This window comes from Elaeis guineensis, chromosome 15, assembly GCF_000442705.2.
Source record: "Elaeis guineensis isolate ETL-2024a chromosome 15, EG11, whole genome shotgun sequence".
In the NCBI taxonomy this organism is placed as follows: domain Eukaryota; kingdom Viridiplantae; phylum Streptophyta; class Magnoliopsida; order Arecales; family Arecaceae; genus Elaeis; species Elaeis guineensis.
This window is the reverse complement of record NC_026007.2, coordinates 70,704,664-70,724,846: the sequence shown is the minus strand read 5'-3', so window position 1 is coordinate 70,724,846 and position 20,183 is coordinate 70,704,664. Positions and strand designations below refer to the sequence as shown.

Sequence of the window (20,183 nt, the reverse complement as noted above, 5' to 3'; positions counted from 1 at the left end):
ATTTCCGAGCCGCTGCTAAGTTTTCGATCACATCTCTCGCCGTCCCCCCCCCCCCCCACCACCTATATACTCTGTCGTTAAATACGCACCTTCCAGACCCTTCCTTTCCCCTTTCTCGAGCCCTCGCTCGTCCCCTTTCCTCCCCCTTCTTCCCCCTTTTCCCCTCGACTTCGAGGGTTTTTCTTTTTCTTTTTCTTTTTTTTCTCTTTTTTTTTCTTTGTAAGCCCTAACCTTCGCCCCTTGGATTCGATCGGATTCGAGCCGTTGCCGTCCTCCGGAAGAACCCTAGGGCGAGGAAAAATGCAGCCGCAAAGGCTCAAGCAGCAGCAGGCCTTGATGCAGCAAGCTCTTCTCCAGCAGCAGCAGCAGCAGCAGTCCCTTTATCACCACCCGGGCCTCTTGGCTGCCCCTCAGGTTCTCCCTAATCGAAGCCCTTTCTTTCCCTTTGAGATCGTTCGCCGTCGATTTCGAGTTCTCCTTGTTAAAAATGCCTTTTTTCTTCCATTTCTTGCGTTATTTGTTTTCTGATTAGAGTTTTTCGCCGTCTGGTATCCTTCTCCGCGGATGGTTCTGGTAAATGAGGGGCTTTCTTTGGCGCTAAGGGTTTTGGAGGCGATTTCAATAGGGCTCCGCAATTAGAGTTTTTGTTTTAGGATATTTTGATTTTTTGCTTGCTGCTTCCTTCTGTAGGTAGTTTCTTCAAGTGATTTTTCTTCGATGGTTATGGTTTTGGGTACGAGGTGTGGTTTGATGGAAAAAATTAGTTTTTTTAAATTTTTTAACTAGCATTTTGTTGCATTGATTTGTGGCCTTGTTTGTATTTTGGGGGTATATTCTTGTTCTTCTTTCAGAAACATATGATTTTTGGCTTGTGGAACAGCTTGAATTTGGGCCGAGAGTTTGATGGGAGCATCATGTTTCTTTTTGAGTGTTTTTTCTTATGTTGAGGTGGACTTCTCTATTTAGACACAAAATGAGGTTCTTTTTATCTGGATGATAGGTGTCAGAATTTATTCCCTTGGTAGATTGAGGCTTCGAAGTGGGTTTGCTCTCTGAAAATCGTATTTCAGATGAATATATTTTCTACAAAAGATTATTTGTCAATATTCCCATAAATCAGTTGAATGCTGCAGTGATATGTTTTAATACGGAAAAGCTTCTCAAGAAATTCTGAGTTAGTTTTTCCCAAAAAAATGCATATCCAAGCTATGGCACGTGTCAAGGCAGAAATTCTCTTTGAGCTTATAATGACCGAGGATTGTAGTAGCATATGGGTCTAATTTTAGCATTTTCTACATTTTAATTTACTAGCTACTGTTTGGCTGCAGTCTGTTAACTTCCAGGACTATCTTTTACTTTTGTGTCTTCTTTGGCTTAGGTTTTTTTTGTTCTTAATGCTTTCATAGATTATGCTGTGACATAGGAAGGTTATTATTATTATTATTATTATTATTATTATTATTATTATTTTTAAAAAAAACTTGTTTTAACATGATGGCATCCACTTATGTAGGTAAATTGAGAGTGCAAGAGTGAGATTAGGTAGTTCAGTTTGGAGTTTGCTGATTTTCTTTCGACATGTCATGTTATTTAGTTCTTTTTGCTGCTATCTAGTAGGTTTGGTGGTTTTTTTTTTTTTTTTTTGTTTTCATTAGGGGCACCTTTTTTATTTTTTATTTTTTTACCTGGGGGCTTCCTTTTTGTTTTTCCTTGTTCTTTTACACTTTTATTTTTGCAGATAGAGCCAATCCTAAGTGGAAATCTGCCTCCTGGATTTGATCCAAGTACATGCCGCAGTGTGTGAGTGTCGTTGGGGCATTCCTTGTATTTTTTTTTTCCAATTTTTAAATTTGATATGCATTGTGCCAGTTGTCCTTATGTACCTCCATTTTTTAGGTTCATGCATTTTTAAGTAGTTAGCTTGACATGCTATTTTTGAGTTTAAGTTTCCTCATCCCAAGAAGATGGATCGGCTTTTCCAAACTGTATTGCTAGGTTAGATTAGTAGAGCTCCACAATGTTTATTTTTGAACTTGCAATGTAAGTTTTTTAAATCGTGCTTCTATAATTTCAAAAATGTTTTTCAGCAATATGGTTATCAGCCTGTCCTCCCTGATTCATTGGCGATGGTGCTTAATTTTTCCATGGTTTGTTTCTGAGAGAAATTCAGGTATGTTGGCAATATTCACCTTCAAGTCACCGAAGCACTTCTCCAAGAGGTTTTCCAGAGCACTGGTCCGGTTGAAGGATGCAAGCTCATTAGGAAAGAAAAGGTATATATATATATATATTTTGTTAAGATGTCCTAGTTCGAGTTCCACCATTTTTAGTTCAGTTGCATTACTAATATATTATTTAGTACATCTGCTGGTTATTCATATGATCATATCTATATTGAAGGCATTTTCTAGATTGCATTGCCTCTCATAGGATGCTGAAATGGCTCTCCATCATGCCAAAAGACTGTGTGTGTACTTTGTCAGTTAGAAAGGGAGTTACTTTCTTTTGTTTTATGTTGTTCATGGTAAACTAAACAGTATCATCTGATTATGCTTTAAGCAGATCATGGGAAATGTGTTTGTCATATGCAATTTTGCTGCATCCTCTTGTTGGGTGTTCCTGGACTAGTGTAATGCATCAGTTATCAGGCTTCAGCAGTTCAAAGAATGACTGCAGTGTTTTTGAGGGATGCTTGCTCAAAGCACAGCAAAACATATTTGATGTTATCTATCACCCTATATAGGTCCACCTCTTCATTTGTATCTTCTTGTCCAATAATTGGATTGTTTACACAAATTTCCACTCGCTGCTTATATTGGGCCAGTTATTTCTCTGCTGATGGATTATGAAAAATTGGATCCTCATTTTTATTACCTGTCTGATAAGAAAGGACAATGAGAACTATTTAGTGTTTGCTATTGATGATACATGTTTGATTGCATAGATAAATAATTGTTTGGCATTAGAAGATCAAAACTTAGATTCTTGTATCCTTTTTGGGGGGATTTGTTGGTCAAGCAGAAAAATGATTGTTAGTGTAATTTGTACCTGTAGCAGCCTATGCTTTCTTACTGCAGCGGTAACGAATCTATCATGCAGATGTACGTAAGCCAAACTTAGCTCATTCATTACTTTAAGATTCAATGTTTAGCAGCTTTTGCCAACATAATATCACTGCCTTTGTATATTAATCTGATTGCATCTATGATGCAACTTCTAGGCATGTTCGTAAGTCTTTCAAATGCTTTTTGTATTCTGCATTGATTATGACTTATGTTTCTTGATTTTGTTCATCTGTTGTGCTATTACTCCATCCATGTCCAATTGTTTGTCAAAAATGGTCTTTAAAATTTTCATTTTACTGCTGCAGTCATCCTTTGGCTTTGTTGACTACTATGACCGACGATCTGCTGCACTTGCAATTGTAACACTCAATGGGAGGCAGCTGTAAGTAACATATGTTATAGTGTTGATGGCTATGACTTGTGTTTTTTTTTTTTTTTTTTTGGTGGGGGGGGGGGGGGGGGCAATCTCTTCATTTTCATACTGTGTGAATTTTTCAGGTTTGGGCAACCTATTAAAGTTAATTGGGCATATGCCAGTGGTCAAAGAGAGGACACATCAGGTTTTAAAAATTTGTTTTGTTGATGTTTCCTTCACCTTTTTTATTCACCCCTTAGTGTCAGATTTTTTTTTTTCAATGACCATATCAAATTTTTTTATTGATTTGCAGGGCATTATAACATCTTTGTTGGTGACCTTAGCCCTGAAGTCACAGATTCAACCCTATTTGCATGCTTCTCTGTATATCCCAGCTGCTCGTGAGCTTCATGTGACCTTCCTGCATGTTCTATATAATTTGATGGAGTATTTGTTTACTGTATGCTTAATTAATGATCAATTAAGTACATTTTATGGCATAATGCACATGAATAATCGTGCAGAACCTTGTTTTCTGTGTGGATGATTGATAATAGTTTGTCCCTTCCCATCTGCAAGATCACTCAAGCTATTGTTTATATTGCAGAGATGCTAGGGTTATGTGGGACCAAAAGACTGGCCGCTCAAGAGGGTTTGGTTTTGTTTCTTTCCGAAATCAACAGGTGAATTGGTTAAAATATGATCAATTTGAGACTTCCTGTGTTCTGGATTTGCTTTGCTATTAAAATACCCCTGACTATTCTGTTTTCAGGATGCACAAAGTGCCATAAATGATTTAACTGGTATGTTGCATTTCTATCACTAGAGTACTAGTTTTCATCTTCCCCCCCAATTTTTTCTCGTTCATGTGTGCTGTTTGGGTCATAGCTTAAAAGTTGATTTATGTTGCAACTGCCATTGAAGCTTGCAGGGTGTTTTCGGTCGTACTTATAAAATTTATAGGTTTACTTGGACTTGGGACAAATTTGTCATGATTGTGCAATTTTGTGAGAAGTGTGTGCCCCACCCCTCCTCCCAAAGATAATATTTGATGACAGCAAACTTGATTTTCCTGAGTATATGCTTACAACTTGCAGGTAAGTGGCTTGGCAGTCGGCAGATCCGTTGCAACTGGGCTACAAAGGGAGCTAATTCTAATGAGGACAAACAAAATTTGGATTCTAAGAGTGTGGTGGAACTAACAAATGGATCAGGGGGTGAGTGTTGTTGTGTTCTTTTTTTTCTTTTTTTTGGCGTGTGTGCGTGTGTGTTCTTTAACAGTGTTGCAATATAGCTTTATGATGGATGTGATTGTCTTTTTGAGGCCAGGAGGTAACATATTTCCTTCTGTTGCACTGCAAAAATTATTTATTTTTTTATATTAGAAGCATTTTATATGGACATTTTCTTGTAACTTTCAATTTTCATCAACTGTAGAAGTTAGATCTTACATTATATATGTTTATGCATCATGCGTGCATGTATGCACACCTGTCTTTCAGGTGATCGGTTGAGCATTAGAAGATTTGTTATATGAAAACAACTTGTTCAATTCAATTTTTAAAGTTATGTGACTTCTTGAGAACTCGGGGGATTCAACTTGTTATTTTTAAATTTCTTGGTAGAAAGTTGCAATTTTTTCCCTAGTTTACAATTTGTCAGAATTTGACTTAGTTTACAATTTCCTTGCAGTTGTTTAAAACTATTATTCTGGTAAAAATATTTTGTTTCAATTGTGCAACAGATGACATTATACTATACAACCTTGTTAAATAATAAAAAGTTGGTGTGCAATCATCTGAATCAATATATTACTAAAATATGCTTCAAAACTAACATGGCTATTGTGAAACTTCTGTATGCTATTGGGTAAAACTTGAAACTTCCATTGTCTGGATTTTTTTTCAGGCTAGGTGCAAGCTGAAAATTTTCTGATTATTTTTGACGACTTAGCTAGTTTTGGCTTGATAACTAATATGCATACAGAAGTATATACGTAATACACATACACACATATGCAGACGTGTTTGTCTATATATATTAGAATAGAATAAGATTAGAAGTGAAACATTAGAAGTAGTTGATTGGAAAGGCCAGAAGTTTGTGGGGACCTGGAGAAGCTAATGCAGCAGTATGTCTATTTGTGATCAGGTATATGCACCAATTTTCAAATTATAAATATAGTTCTAATAATGGTTTATGCAAAATTCTTGTTAATATCTAACAATATTTGAAGAAGTCATGATCATTACCACCCTTGACCATGTCTTGGTACGGTGCTGCCTACAAGGAACCTGAAATGTCCATTTGCTCAATTATCTCCTTGAGGATAAGTGTGGTTTTGGCCCCTATTAATGCACTAGTTTCTGGAATAATTTTTTTTATATATTTCACTCGCATTCCTATGACTTAGCATATATTACACATAAAACTGATATTTCAGTATGGTAACAACTGGGCCTGTTAGTTGCATGCAAAGAAAGGAGCATGACTGGATGATTTCTTATAAATTAGTTGAAAAGTTTTTGGGATAAGGTTGTATGCAAAGAGTAAACTAACACTAGTACCTGCCAAGCCTGTTTAAGCCCACAATTATTTTGTGGATAAGATCTTATCCTATTGCCTTTGATCTTCCTGTGCTGTATATAGGATATTTTGTTAAAAGGTGTTACTGATTGCAGAAGGGTTTATTAAATATTTTGTTGTACCCATTTTACTGAATAATTCTGTATTGTGGAAATAAATTCCACTTGGGCTTGTTTGACTTAATATAATTTTAATAGAAGTCCATTCAACTAATTCCATGATCAGTTACTGAGGTTATATGGTTCTTGATTGACTGATAATTTTAAAATTAGCTTATACTTTCCAGATATCTTTAACTCTATTATATCTTTGCAGTTCAGTATGAACGTGTTACCTACCAAATTTTTCCTTGTGCAGAAGATGGTCAAGAGAATACATATGAGGATGGTCCAGAGAATAACCCACAATACACAACTGTCTATGTGGGCAACCTTGCACATGAGGCAAGCTCTCTCTCTCCTCTCTCTCTCCCCCCCCCCAAGAGGGTTTAATCTGTACTGTTGTCTTAAAGGATACCTTGAACACTATTCCTTTTATATTTCAATAGCATGTATTCAAAATTGAGCAATATATTATGATGGTTTGGATGTGTCTGGATTGGCTTGACTTACCAATATCATTGATGATTTGAACTTAATTTTTGAGTTTTCAACGTCAAATAAATGGCAGGTTTCACAACTTGATCTCCACCGCCTTTTCCATGCCCTTGATGCTGGAGTGATTGAAGAGGTTCGAATACAACGGGATAAAGGTTTTGGTTTTGTGAGATACAGTAACCATGCGGAAGCTGCCCTGGCTATTCAGATGGGAAATGGACGAATTCTTGCTGGAAAGCCAATCAAGGTATAGTTTCATTACTTTGAATAGTGGTCTTTTGATAGCAGAGAATAAGATTTTTGTGATGTAGCTGAAATGGATTGGTGTAGGTTAGGCGTAGGTTTTTGAGTTCTGGAAATATATTTTTGCTTTTTCTTTCCCTTTTTTTCTTATGATTTCAATTTGTCTAGGCTGAGATCTTGTGGATATGTCGATAGAGAAGGATATGGTGAGGCTAAGGGAAATATGGCTTAGTTATGTGTTTTGTGAGATCATGATTATTTCTACTTATGAGTGAATATGATTTTCAGTTTGAAAATTCACCTTCCTGTTTGGTGCAAAGTTGCTGGGTTTCCCCAAGAAAGTCCTGGGAGGGTGTCAACCCAGTTTTTGGTGCAATAAATTTGGATTTTGGGTGTTAATTTGTCTGAAATGCCAACTTGAACACTTTTGACAGTTCATAACCATGGTTTGCAGCCGTTTTTGGTTCCTTTTGGAGGTCAGGAAGCACTTGCCGTTCTAAGACTGGTTGATACATGCCCGATTCATGATAATAGGTATATAAAGCTCAATTCGACATGAGCCTTAATTTGAAACATCATTTGGGTCTGCTATATGAATCCTTTTCCTTCAATCTGCTTGGTTGAGGGCAAAAGTTCTTACTAGTTTTATTCCTTGCACATGCATCAAATCAATATTAATTGTACACCTGCAGATATGGTCTGGATAGGGGAAAAAATCTGTGTTTGGATAGGGAAAAAACTAATCGAAATAATAAACAAGGGGTGGATAAAAAAGAGCATATTATTAAGAGAGGAGGAAAGAGACGGTCATTTGCTAGTTAATGGGTTTATATAGCCAATGATTTGCTATTTGTCATCCTCATCATCTGCTAATTGAGGGTTGGCTGAGGTGGGGCACGACAGTTGCGGAGTAGTATTAAGTATTTAAATGCTAACTGAATGGGCCTTTTTTTTCTGTCTTTGAGCTCAAATTCCCGTCCAAGTTCGGTGGTCTCTGGCACAGTTAGGTTTTCGGAGGCAGGTAGGTTGGGCTTTGGTTAGGGGCCTCACCTGAATTACATATTATTGCACACTTATTTCCAGGATAATATTGCCTGTTATTTGCCAAAATCGGTTCATTAGGATAACCAATGTTGCTCCTGCAATAATGGGCTGCATGACTGCATGGAACTGATCGTCCCCTTTCCAATGATGAAATGATGTGACAGCAATCTGTGATGAGTTTACTTTGTATCACAACTATTACTTACTGGTTCCAGTGTATATTAATATCGGTGACAGAGGAGCCATCACCTTTGGCGTGTGCTGTCTATTTGCTCAATTGTATTTTTTCTTTGTTTTTGCAGTGTTCATGGGGCAGCAAACCCACTCCACCCGGGACGGTCTCAAATCCGTTGCCCCCTCCTGCAGCAGCTCCCTTCCCTGGAATCTCAGCAACCGACCTCTTGGTCTATGAGCGTTCCCTGGCATTGAGTAAGATGGGTTCCAGCCAGGCATTGATGCATGCCCAGGGTCAGCATGCCCTGAAGCAAGCTGCAATGGGAATGGGTGCTGGAGCTAGCCAGGCGATCTATGATGGCGGGTTCCAGAACGTTAGTGCAGCACAACAGCTCATGTATTACTAGTTATCGTTCGATTCTCCCCACTAGGCTTATGTTGCCCTGGGTATCTTCAAGTTACTTTGTTTTTTTTTGCTTGTCTGCTGCTTTCTACTTTCTTCCATACCTTAAAATCTTCTATTATGTCTTTATTTGGTTGTGCTGTTCCCCCTGCATGCTTTTGTGATTGTACGGATATATTTTAATGTAGACATATATGTGGAGTGCTTGTAGGGATGATAAAAATTAATCGGGGAACTCTTGTTTTATCATTTCTCCTTTGCTTATTTGGTTTTTGTTTCTTGAACCCTGAGGGGTTCAATGTCCTTGTCTTTTAGTTTGCTGGTACAAGATTACCTTTTTGTAAAAGAGTTATGCTGGATCATTATCTTCTGTTCTTTCTGATTTCACCTGGTAGTGGTGGTGACGAGTACAAAAGCAGTATTATGGAATGAAAAAAAAAAAGTACTGGAGTTAGCATCGCATTCTCTAATTAAATTCCTGCAATTTGAGAAGCTGTGATTGACGATATCGCGTGCCTTGTTCGGGGCTCTGCATGATTTTAATATTAATTTGAGGCTTGTATCAGCCTCGTGTTCTCTCTGTAGGAGCGCTCCATGAGGGTTGCAGGAACGTGCCCGGGTTGTTTAAAGTTCTATGATCAGCCAAGGCTTCTCCGTTTGACGTCGTGTAGACATTTTTCGGCCTCGATCTTTCGGTTGTGTGATTCTCTTACATGCCCTGATCTATAGAGGAGAGCTACTAGCAAGGTTTATGTTTTGTTTCATGATGGTTTTTCTGGAGCTTGTTTGTTTTAGTTAAGAATTGAGGTTTGGTTTACAGCCTGGTGTGATGCGTGCTTGGACTTAAAATGAAGATCTTGGTTGTTGTATCTAGTGTTGGTTAAATTTATTCTCGAGCGTCGAACGCAGCTCCATTCTTGTGAGAGGGTGGCATTCCGAAGTACGGTTGTTTCTGTTAGTCCGTTCTGCATGATTGTTTCAGCATTAATAAAAGCAAATTTGAATATAAAAGTCATTAATTTGGTGAATATGTAAACAGGGTCGCTAATGGGACTTGGTAAAAGGGATTGATTAGAAGTGCGGCTATAATCGGTAGACGGTGATTAAACAACGTTATTGGTATGGGCTCTAATCCAGTCTAATTACTTTGGCAATCATTCCAGCGATGTTCTCAGGCTTGAAATAGCTTTATAACGGTATCGGTCATTCCCTTAGTGAGAAATCAGTTTTCCAAATTAGTGCTCTAATTAATATTTTAAAATTAATATTATTAATATTCTTAATCATAGTAATTATTAACGTAATAATCTTTATACGAATCTAACTTCTGTGCAGCTTGGGACACCCTTGTTCTGGGGCTTGTTTGATCATTTGGCGCCAGAATTATAGAATATTTTCTTATGGATCTGTTTGGATAACCCAGTACGCTATCCACTCAATTTACCGTATTTGCTGGAGAGAGCTTCTAAAACTCTCCGGGCTTTAAACGATTAGGAAAATTGTCTTTTAAATCGGCTTAGTTGAGTTATCCATAAAAACTTGAATTAGTTGCCGCAGATTTCTTTATTTAGCTGTCCCGGTCTCATTCAACTACATGGTTTTAACTGTAGAATCTCCTCCTCTCATCAGGGCATCGCATTGATTATTTGGACCGTGGGAGTTAGGGTCTGGAATTAAAATGGAAATGAATAACTTTAGTTGGGAGGTGTCTTATTTCGATTCCGATTCCAAAGTGAAATAGAAAGACCTAATATACTAAAATTTAATCCTCATTCTTCTCTAAAAATTTAATGCTGGTTGAAAAAAAGAACCATGGACATAACAAAATGTTGGAGTCATTTCTTATATTGTTTTGCTCTCATTTGGATTGAGAAAGAATGGAAAGAATCTGGGGAGAGAAATCAAGTTTTTCTCATTTGGTTTATGCTGCTTTACATTGAATGTGGTCTTTAGAGGAAGACAAAAAGTGAAAATATGTGGAAAGTTGGAGGGCTAAAATTTAAAATGGAGAAGGGCAAGATTTATGCAATCTGAAAGCAAGAGCTTATCATCTTCCTTTTCAAGTTTCAAGCCTCCGTCATCACGGTCAATCCAAACATTGATACATTGAGCACCTCTTCCAACAAGAGCACAAGGTCTTCCTCCAAAAGTTCCACTTGTCGATGATGTTATATGGCATGACAAATTGGAGAAGCTCCTACCCCATATTTTGATTCTCAGTTGGGAGGTAGGATGTGTGAACTTATGGAGGACTAGTTGCTCAATTGATGATCACCTACGGGAAGAGCAAGTTCTTGATCAAGTTAATCAAGAATATACTACTAAAGAATCCAACAAACTCACTCCTAATGGGAGAATACTGACAACTATCGAGAGAGAAAAAATAAAAAATAATCAAACCCTCAACTTCGTTCTGTCGATACCTAGGTCATTGCCACCTATGAATGCATCCAACCTCGTCACCCTTGATACCACTATTTTCGATGTCATTTTTTGCTAAGGGTGGCAATTGGGTCGGTCGGATCACAAATAGATCAGATCAAATGCGGATCAGATCAAAAATATCCAAACATGAACCTAACCTATTTATTAAACAGATCAGATATTGAAACTTGAATCTGATCTATTTAATAAATAGGTTATTTGACTCGACCCATTTAATCTGTTTATATTCATAACCAATTAAAAAAAATAATTTTGATCTATTTAAAAAATAAAAAAATAAAAATTGGCTTCTCACCTCTATCTCTAATCTCTACGGCTCACCACGCTCTTGGCCCGATTGTGGCCCGCCCCTCCCCCTCGTCGGCATCGCTGTGTGCTCGTCCCTCTGCTCCTCGGCCCGACCCCCCTCTACTCTGTCCTCGCCTATTTAAAAAAAAAAACCAGCGATGATCGGAGAGGACAAGAAAGAGATCGAAGAGGGCGAGAGGGTTTCTCACCTTTGCTGCGAGCTCGTTCAGGTGGAGATCTCCAGATTTTCATCCCGACCGCAGTCGGGAGCTCGTTCAGACGTGTTGGAGAGCATCTGCAGCGGCTCACGAGGGCATGATCGAGGGAGGGGAGCAGCACCCAGATGGCACGAAGCTGCAGATCTTTCGACTCTCCGATCATCCTGAAAATCATCCTCTCTCCAGTCATCGCTTCGTCGTCATCACGCTCGCCATTGTCTGCTCTCTTCGGCAGTGTCGCATGGCACTTTCCAGGGCCCCATGTTTGATTCTCTACCCGTTGGGCATTGTCCTTGCCCTTGCGGGCACCACCACCGACCGGATCTTCATCGGCCTTGCTCGGGCCCTCAACGCTGCCGCCTGATGGCCTTCTCTGTTGGGGCAATCGACGGCCAGGGGCTTTAAGGTTGTGCCCTACCACGATGAGCTGACGGTGCGACGGGGGAGGCAGCAACACTATCAGATGAGGCAGAGGTGCGGATGGGGAAAATCGGCAGAAAGTGCCACAAAGAGATGGAAAGCAGGGAGGGATTTGGGGAGGAGGAGCATAGGGAGAAGTAGACAGGATTTTGGTGAGAGAGAAGGGAGTGGGATTAGGATTGGAGGGGTTTGGAGAGACAGAGGTGGCATTTGGGAGGGTGGGGAGGTGAGAACTTAGGGTTTTGGAGAGATAGAAGAGAAAAAGGATGGTGATGGAACAAAAAAATAGATACGTGGATCACCGCAGAATGGACCAAAATTTAGGTGGACTGCTTAAATTTTACCAAGAGTCCATGGGCCACAGGCCCAAATAATTTTAAATAAAAATCATAAACGAGATAAATGGATTAAACAAATTAGATAGATTGAGAAATTTAAACTCAAATCCGACTTGTTTAATAAATGAGTTAAATAGGTTGATCTGCTTAAGTCAAATTCAAACTGTTTATAACGGATAAATGTGGATCGGATTGGTGGATCGGATCATATTTTGTCATTCTACTTTTTATCGAGATTGCTTCATCACACTAGCACTGACATCAATAACATCGATCTTGTTTTGGAAAATGTATCTAAAGCCAATCATTAGGTTGTAGATGATTATGTTCCATACAAGTATACAAATTATAAAATGATAAATTTATCTAGCAGATTCATCATAAGAATATATCTTCCAAAATAGAACTATATATTATGATGAAGTCCTTAGAACTACTACAAAATGATAAAGAGGATTTATCATGTGGTTCTTAAATCCTGCTTGTGATCAAATGATACAATTGTCACAAGGATAATAATTATATCGAGTATAGATCATTGTATGCTATATTAGTTGGTTGTCCTCTTAACTAAAATATATGGTGACACGGGTATGGCATACTAGTGATATGTAAGAGTACATTTCACTGAGCGTGATCACTTTCGGAGTACTCTGCTATCAGAAGTTGTCTGATGGGATATGGGTATATGTGTCCTCGGATCTGGACTGCTTGGTGACTTACAAGTAACTCACTGTACTTTGGTGCCGAACTATCCAATTTTAATTCGATGATGGAAGATTTTTGGATATAGTCAAGTACTTGTGAAGTCTGAGTGCGAGTCAAGATGGGATTGACCGCTCCAATAAAATTAGAGATGATGCATCATTGTGTTTCAATTCAGCAAAATTTTGATCAAAGTATCCTAGTGAGAAGTCACAGAATTTTTGAGGTTGATACACAATGTGGACCATCTTCTAGGGTTGACAGTTTAAACCAAATTATCCTGAGCATAAAGTATCAAAGGATGAATTATATAGTAACTATATCCACATGGGTTTAGAATGTTGCTAGCATACATTCGGCCTATCCGACATCGGATCCATTGCTAGATGGTTACATCGATTAGTACAAGAATTTTCTTATGCTACCGTTTAGGTTCGAACCTATGGGATCACACAAATAGAAGTACCTGTCTGATAAATGGCTGATCGACGATTATGAATCGTTGAAGGATTTAATTATCAATTTGATTGATGATTAATCCTATGTAAAGATTATAATAATTATTTACTAATGGTTAGTAAATTAGAGAATAATTAATAATATGATTGTTAATTGGCTCAATTTGATTGAGCAATAGGATTGGATTAGTTTTAATTGAATTGGATTCAATTAGATTGATTTGGATTAATTGGATGCAGTCCTATTGAATACAGAACTTATTCCAATTGATCTTAGGGATGCATAAATATGAAATTATTTTTATGTAGGCTTGGATTGGATCTAATCCTATTGGATAATAGTTTTGATTTAATCAAATGCCATTTGATAATGGGCTTGATTGGATCAAGCCCTATTATCAAATAGCTTCTTTATCGCAATCAAGAATCATTTTTTGAATCAATGGAGTTTTAATCTAACTAATTTTCAATTTAATTGGGCCTAATTGGATTCATAATTGGGCTAGGACCCAATTAGTTAGTTTGTTATAACTAATTTTAAATTGATTAGAATTGGATTCAAGAATTAGTTAAAATTTGATCAAGATCTTGAATCCTATGTGGAATAGGACTTAACCAACTAAAACACCCCATGTGATATATTCTCCACTCCCCACTTTTCACCGTAATAATTCCTTACGCCCATAACATGCTGCACCCCTCTCTTCCTCTGTGGAAAACAAAGAGGCATCCCATCTCATCCTTTGAACGCCTAAAACAATTGGAGGGGGCATCCAAGAGTTGGATGCCCCAAGATCCCTCTCGCAACATCCACTTTCCCCTCTTCTTCTTGGTATTTTTTTTTGATCTTTTTTTGTTGATTTTTGGATATCAAAGAGAGTTTTTTCTACTAGTTATAAAAAAAAATTGGATAAAAAAGTTCTTCCCAAGGAGAGAAAGATCAAGGAAGAAGAAGGGTCTTCTTTCTTGCGTGCATCTTGAAGAAGAAGTTCTTCTTCAGATTTTTTTTTAATTTTTTTTTTCAAAATAAAAATCAGATTAGATTTATTTTTAACATATGGATTTAGAGAAAAATATAAAAAAAATCTAGTTTGGGTTTGGGATTCTTGAAGTTTTAGATCAAAGAAGAAGATAGATCTTCTTTTTGTGCGCAGTTGAAGGAGTTCTTCTTCTAGATTTTTTTTTATTTTTTTTCAAAATAAAAATTAAATTAGATCTAATTTTCAATATGAGAATTTAAAAAGAAATACCAAAAAAATCTGATAGGGCTTTGGGTTTCTTGAGTTCTGATCAAGAAGAAAAAGGAGAAGAAAAGAGAAGAACGGTTTTCTCTTGGATCCCTCTTTTGGATTTTTCTAGATCTCAAGATTTTATGTAATTTTCAGTATGAAAAATTAGATTAGATCTGATTTTATCATAGAAAATCATAGAAGAAAATTTTCTTAAGGGCGTGAAAGAAAGAGAGAAAGTTCTCTCTTATGCATGAAAAATTGAGAAGAAAGAGTTCTTCTCTTGATCTCTATTGTAGAGATCAGATGCATGGATCCAAAAGAAAAGGAGAGAGTCTCCTTATTTTTTATCTCCATCATGTTCTCTTAGATCAGCCAAAGAATGGTGTCTTGGGAGCTAGCACTCCCGGAGAGATCGATCAGCACAAGGACTTCGTGTGGATACCTGTAGAGGTCGGACGTGTATGCGGCTGTCAAGCATCATCAAAAACTATCTATCATGAATTTTAGATGTGGTGATCTACTACCGCGCTCAGATATGAGATTTTGATTTAATTAATTTTTAGATATAATCTAAATATGAATTAGATATGATCTAATTACACTTAGATATGTTCTATACTTACTGAATTTTAGATTTCAGATGTTATACATGTATATTAGTTTATGTCATAGATCTGTATGGTATTTAGATTTGATCTATGCATGCATTATAGATTAAATTATTTAATCTATGTATATTCTGCTATAAAATTTTTAAAATGCATGCACATCACCCACGCACTTTCCTTCAAATAGTATCAGGCGAAAGTTCATTATGACATAAAATATATGTATGTAGAGTTGAAATCTAAATTTAGCAATACATGAGATGTTTATGATCTGATTTTAGATATGATTTGATGTAAAATCAGATCTAATACAACTTTAGATTTGATCTAAATTTTTGCATATATGATATGTAAATTAGATTAGATGTTCTGAGTAGCAAAGTACTCAGATTGGTAATCATCAGGCCGTCCGTCATAGGAACAAGTAGGATTACATGACCCTCTCTTTTCATTCAATTTGGTGCTCTTATGGCTGTAGGGGTGCCACTGTGAGTCCCATGAAGAAGAAAGCGAAAAGAGAAAACTTTTTTTTTGCAAAATCCTAGATCTTGAAATCCTAAGTGTTGTTGTATGTGATACAAGTTACGAAGAAACTAGTTACATCTAATTTGATTAATCAAAATTACTTTGATTGAAAATTATAAAATTTAGATTTGATCTAAAAGATTTTATGATTTAATGTAAAAGATTTATATAAGAAATTATTTCATAACTTAACCCATGTTGATGCTATACTTAATTAAGAATTAAAAAATATATTTTAGATCTAGAATTGTATTAAAGATCTAATGAATTGCATAAAAAATGAGGCATGGGTTAGCTCAAATCAGATCCTTTTAATTGGGTTAGACCTGAGGTTAGAATCAAAACTTAATGGACTAAAAAGAATAGTTGATCCAATCTAACTAATAGTTGATTTAGATTAGATCAAGGATATTCTAGATCAAAAATAATAGTTGTAATTGATTGAGTCAATATCTTTGATCAAAATAAATGGATCTTGATTCAGGCTCAAAAGTTGAGCCCGAGTTATTAGGCTGATTAGTTCGCTAGGTGATTCGAGTTGACCCATGTTGTTAAGGTTAATCAATATGACGATTTAGGTCCTGACCAATTGTCTCTAATCTTTCTCATGCTTGGTAAAGTTAGTGGGAGGATCTACGACATGTCGGTTGGACCCACTAGTCACCAATCCTTCTATATCTTGATAAAGTCAGTGGGAGGATTATAACTTATAGGTCGACTGATGTCCTCTAAGATATATTAACCAAATCTTCTAAATTATTAGGTCTATAAAATGAGCTAGTTATGGGGATAACTAGATCATAGCCTCCATTAAGGTGGTGATAATGAGTCAATATTTCAAATAGGCATTGGAGGTGCCACACACCTGGTGTCTGTTACGTATTGAAATTATCATCCATTATATGACCATCTTGTTGTACCTTCAGACCAATGCTCAGATTGGCCGAGCCACACTCAGATCTGGACATCTGTTTTGTTGGATCGCTTGATATTATCATGCTAATGGTTGGACCTAATCAAAATTTTCAGTGGAGGTGCCACATGCCTGCTGAAGGAATGCCTGGGGCAAAATCTGATTGCTAGAAATTATTTGAGAAGCAATTGGTTGTGAACCTACCATGGATGCACTAGGGTTAGTCGAGTCACACTCGGACCTGAATGTAGTCTGTGTGGATTCTAGCACCCGCTAAGGAATTAAAGTAATTCTTGAATTGGAAGTAGAGGCCACCAATTCGTATAAAATAGTGGAGAACCTTTAGACTAAAGTTCAAGTCTTTAGCCTTAAAATAATTCATATACTAATAGGTCAATTATTTTTTTTCAAAAATGACTGAAAAATAGTATCTCTTTTTACTGCTAGACAGTGAAAATATTATCAGATCTAATTCGATAGTCAGTATCAGAAGTTGAATATAGTTTTTGAGCAAATTGATCAAGAAATCTCAGGCTGACCTAAACAAGCTTAAAAGAAAATCAGTAAATGATTATTGATCAAGATAGTTATATGATAATTCTTTGAAGTTTCTCTATTAGTAATACTACTATCTGGATATAGGATACTGATAGTGCAAGTCATGTTTGCAAATGATTGTAAAAGACTTTAGGATAGTAGAAGGTTTGAAAATGGCAAGAGATTTCTAAATGCAAGATATGAAAGTCTATTCAATCTTAACATTAGGAATCATCGAATTTATTTTCAACCTAAAGATGTCATTTTAAGTGATTGTCATTTTTGTCTAATCTTATTGATAGTGTTAATAAGTATGATTATTGCAATATCATTGTGAATGATACTACAATAATGAGTAGATAATTGAAAATGACATAAACTCATTGTCATAGCCTGTTAGTGTAAAATACACATCTGACTAGATTCTAGATTAGACAATTCATTGAAGTCTATTTTTGGTATCGTTGACTTATTCATCTTTTATTAGAAAGGGTGAATACGCCAGCGATGTTCTATGTTATGGTACATATTGATGTATTTATACTCATGAATATTAATGCCAGAAGAGGGTTTACTACTTTATTAAATCTCTGACGACCTATCTTGGTATGGTGTATCTTGCTTATAAAGCATAAATCTAAATCAATTGAAATGTTCAAATGATTCTGTAATGAGGTAGAAAAACGAACTGTAAAGAGTATTAGAATTCATCGGTTTTACTGATGAAGTGAATATTTTACAAAAAGTTTTGACATGTCTTGAAAAAATTAGATTCTCTTTAATGGACCTCTCCTGAGACATCACTATTTAAAAAGATGTCTGAAAAGGAGAATTGAATCTTGTTAGACATTGTTCGATCCATTATGAGATTTGCTGGTCTATCTTAGGTTTTAGAGACTACTTGATATGTGCTCGAGAATGCTCCGAGTAAATCGATACTAAAACTCCATATGAGATATGGACTTGAGTAATTCGATACTTCTTACCTTAGGATTCGGGGTGTTGAATTTGTGTGAAATATTTACAAATCGATTAGCTTGAATCTTGGTCTGATAAATATTATCTAAAGATATTTATTCTACCTTTTGATGGACATGAGATGTTCATGAATCTTAAGGTATTCTTTTTGAAAAAAAATTTTTTGATGAAGAACTGATGCCGTTAAGAGCAAGCTTGATAGGTAGAAGAACCAACTCTGACGCAAACCAACAGAACCGGAGTTGATTAAATCAAATTCGAAACCCGATGTAAAGCATCTTTGAATAGATACAGTAGAGTACCGTATCAATAAAACAAATATTTTGATTTCTAGGTTGAGATGGAGATTTGATCTTCCATACGGATGCAATACAGAAATCTAACATTGAGAAGTGGTTTGGAGCCATTAAATCTGAAATGAAGTCCATAAAGATTAACGATGTATGGACATTCGTTAGTTTACTTGAAGGGATAAGATCCATAAAGTGTGATTGAATTTTAGATGGATAAGAGGCGCAGATGGAAAGATGGAGACCTATTAATTCTATCTGATTGCCAAAGGATTTTATCAAAGTTATAGTGTTGACTATGACGAGACAGTTTCTTGTGACAATCCTCAAGTCCATTCAGATTGAATAAGCTTCTTAGAGTTAGAATATATATTTTGAATATATGGTTTCATTAAGAATGAAGTAGAATCCTGTGTGTACAAATAGACTAATAGTTCTATAAAATCATTCTTTATACTATTTGGATGAAATTCTTTAATCGGAAATGACATCCCTACATTACAGAGAATAAAAGCTTAGTTGTCATCTCTGTTTTCATAAAGATTTGGAAGGTTATGAGAACCATTCTTAAATATTTATGAAATACTAAGGACCAATGGTTCATTTATGAAGAATCTGACTTAAAACCTATGGAATACTGATTTCAGTTTTTAGTCGGATGGAAATGACAAAGTTGTGTCAGATTGTATTTTTATCCTAAAAGGATGAGCGACATGCTGGAAAAGTTCCATGCATAGTTAGTAGCCAATTTTATTTGTGATACAGAGTTCTTTGCAGCATTTGATGCTGGTAAAGAAGTTGTTTGATTATGAAAATTCATCAGCGAGCATGGAGTGGCACTCTCCATTGATGGTCCAGTCTTTCTGTATTGACAGCAGTATGGAGCCATAGCTCAAGCTGAAGAATTAATGTTCCATCTGTGAACCAAATACTTTTTGCATTACAATCAACTTGTTCGATAAGATCGAAATAAAGTCGACCTTAGGAAGATCGATCAAAAGAGAACTTGATCGATCCATTGACTAGAGCAATTGGATCTAAAAGTTCAATGATTTAAAATAGAAGATGGTATTTGATATCGATCTGATTGACTTTAGTCCAAGTGAAAGTTATTGAAAAATATGTCCTAAAGTCAATCATCTAGGTTGTAGATGATTATGTTCCATACAAATATACGAATTATAAGATGATAAATGTTATCTGGCAGATTCATCATAAGAAATATATCTTTCAAAATAGAACTCATGTTATGATGAAGTCCTTAGAATTACTATCAAAATGATAAAGGAGGATTTATCATGTGGTTCTTAAATCTGCTCCGATCAAATGATACAATTATCACAAGAACGATAATTATATCGAGTATAGATCGTTGTATGCTACATTAGTTGGTTTCCTCTTAACCAAGATGTGTGGTGACACGGGTATGGCATACGGATGATATGTAAGAGTACATTTCACTGAGCGTGATCACTTTCAGAGCGCTCTGCTGTCGGGAGCTACTCTGATGGGATATGGGTATATTATCCCTCGGACCTGAGACTGTCTCGGTGACTTGCAAGCAACTCACTATGCTTTGGTGCCGACTACTCAAATTTTTAATTCGATGATGGAAGATTTTTGGATACAGTCAAGTACTTGCGAAGTCTGAGTGCGAGTCAAGATGGGATTGACTGCTCCAAATAAAATTGAGATGATGCATCATTGTGTTTTAATTCAGCAAAATTTTGAGCCAAAGTATCCTAGTGAGGAGTCACAGAAT

At 36.4% G+C, this 20,183-nt stretch overlaps 1 protein-coding gene across 3 annotated transcripts; it reads left to right on the top strand.

Annotated features, from left to right (window-relative positions):
• The first annotated feature begins 99 nt into the window (after positions 1-99).
• On the top strand, positions 100-8,715 carry LOC105058606 (oligouridylate-binding protein 1B). 3 transcript variants are annotated; one of them, XM_010941581.4, is made up of 13 exons: positions 100-414; positions 1,739-1,800; positions 2,171-2,273; positions 3,371-3,447; positions 3,564-3,625; positions 3,734-3,821; positions 4,028-4,103; positions 4,193-4,223; positions 4,518-4,637; positions 6,364-6,449; positions 6,676-6,849; positions 7,300-7,379; positions 8,192-8,715. In XM_010941581.4, exons 1-13 carry the CDS (start codon positions 301-303, stop codon positions 8,316-8,318), a joined length of 1,200 nt encoding a protein of 399 aa, XP_010939883.1. In that variant the 5' UTR covers positions 100-300; the 3' UTR covers positions 8,319-8,715. The 3 variants fall into 3 exon arrangements, with proteins under 3 accessions (XP_010939883.1, XP_010939882.1, XP_010939881.1); XM_010941580.4 differs by lacking the exon at positions 7,300-7,379 and having other exon boundaries at positions 103-414; positions 6,367-6,449; XM_010941579.4 differs by lacking the exon at positions 7,300-7,379 and having other exon boundaries at positions 103-414.
• Positions 8,716-20,183: the final 11,468 nt, after the last annotated feature.

Excerpts from the sequence above, each read along its gene's own strand:
- LOC105058606 (XM_010941579.4), top strand. The coding sequence starts at position 301 with ATGCAGCCGCAAAGGCTCAAGCAGCAGCAGGCCTTGATGCAGCAAGCT. Across the intron at positions 3,448-3,563 it reads ACACTCAATGGGAGGCAGCT|GTTTGGGCAACCTATTAAAG; the intron begins GTAAGTAACATA and ends TGAATTTTTCAG. Across the intron at positions 4,224-4,517 it reads TGCCATAAATGATTTAACTG|GTAAGTGGCTTGGCAGTCGG; the intron begins GTATGTTGCATT and ends TACAACTTGCAG.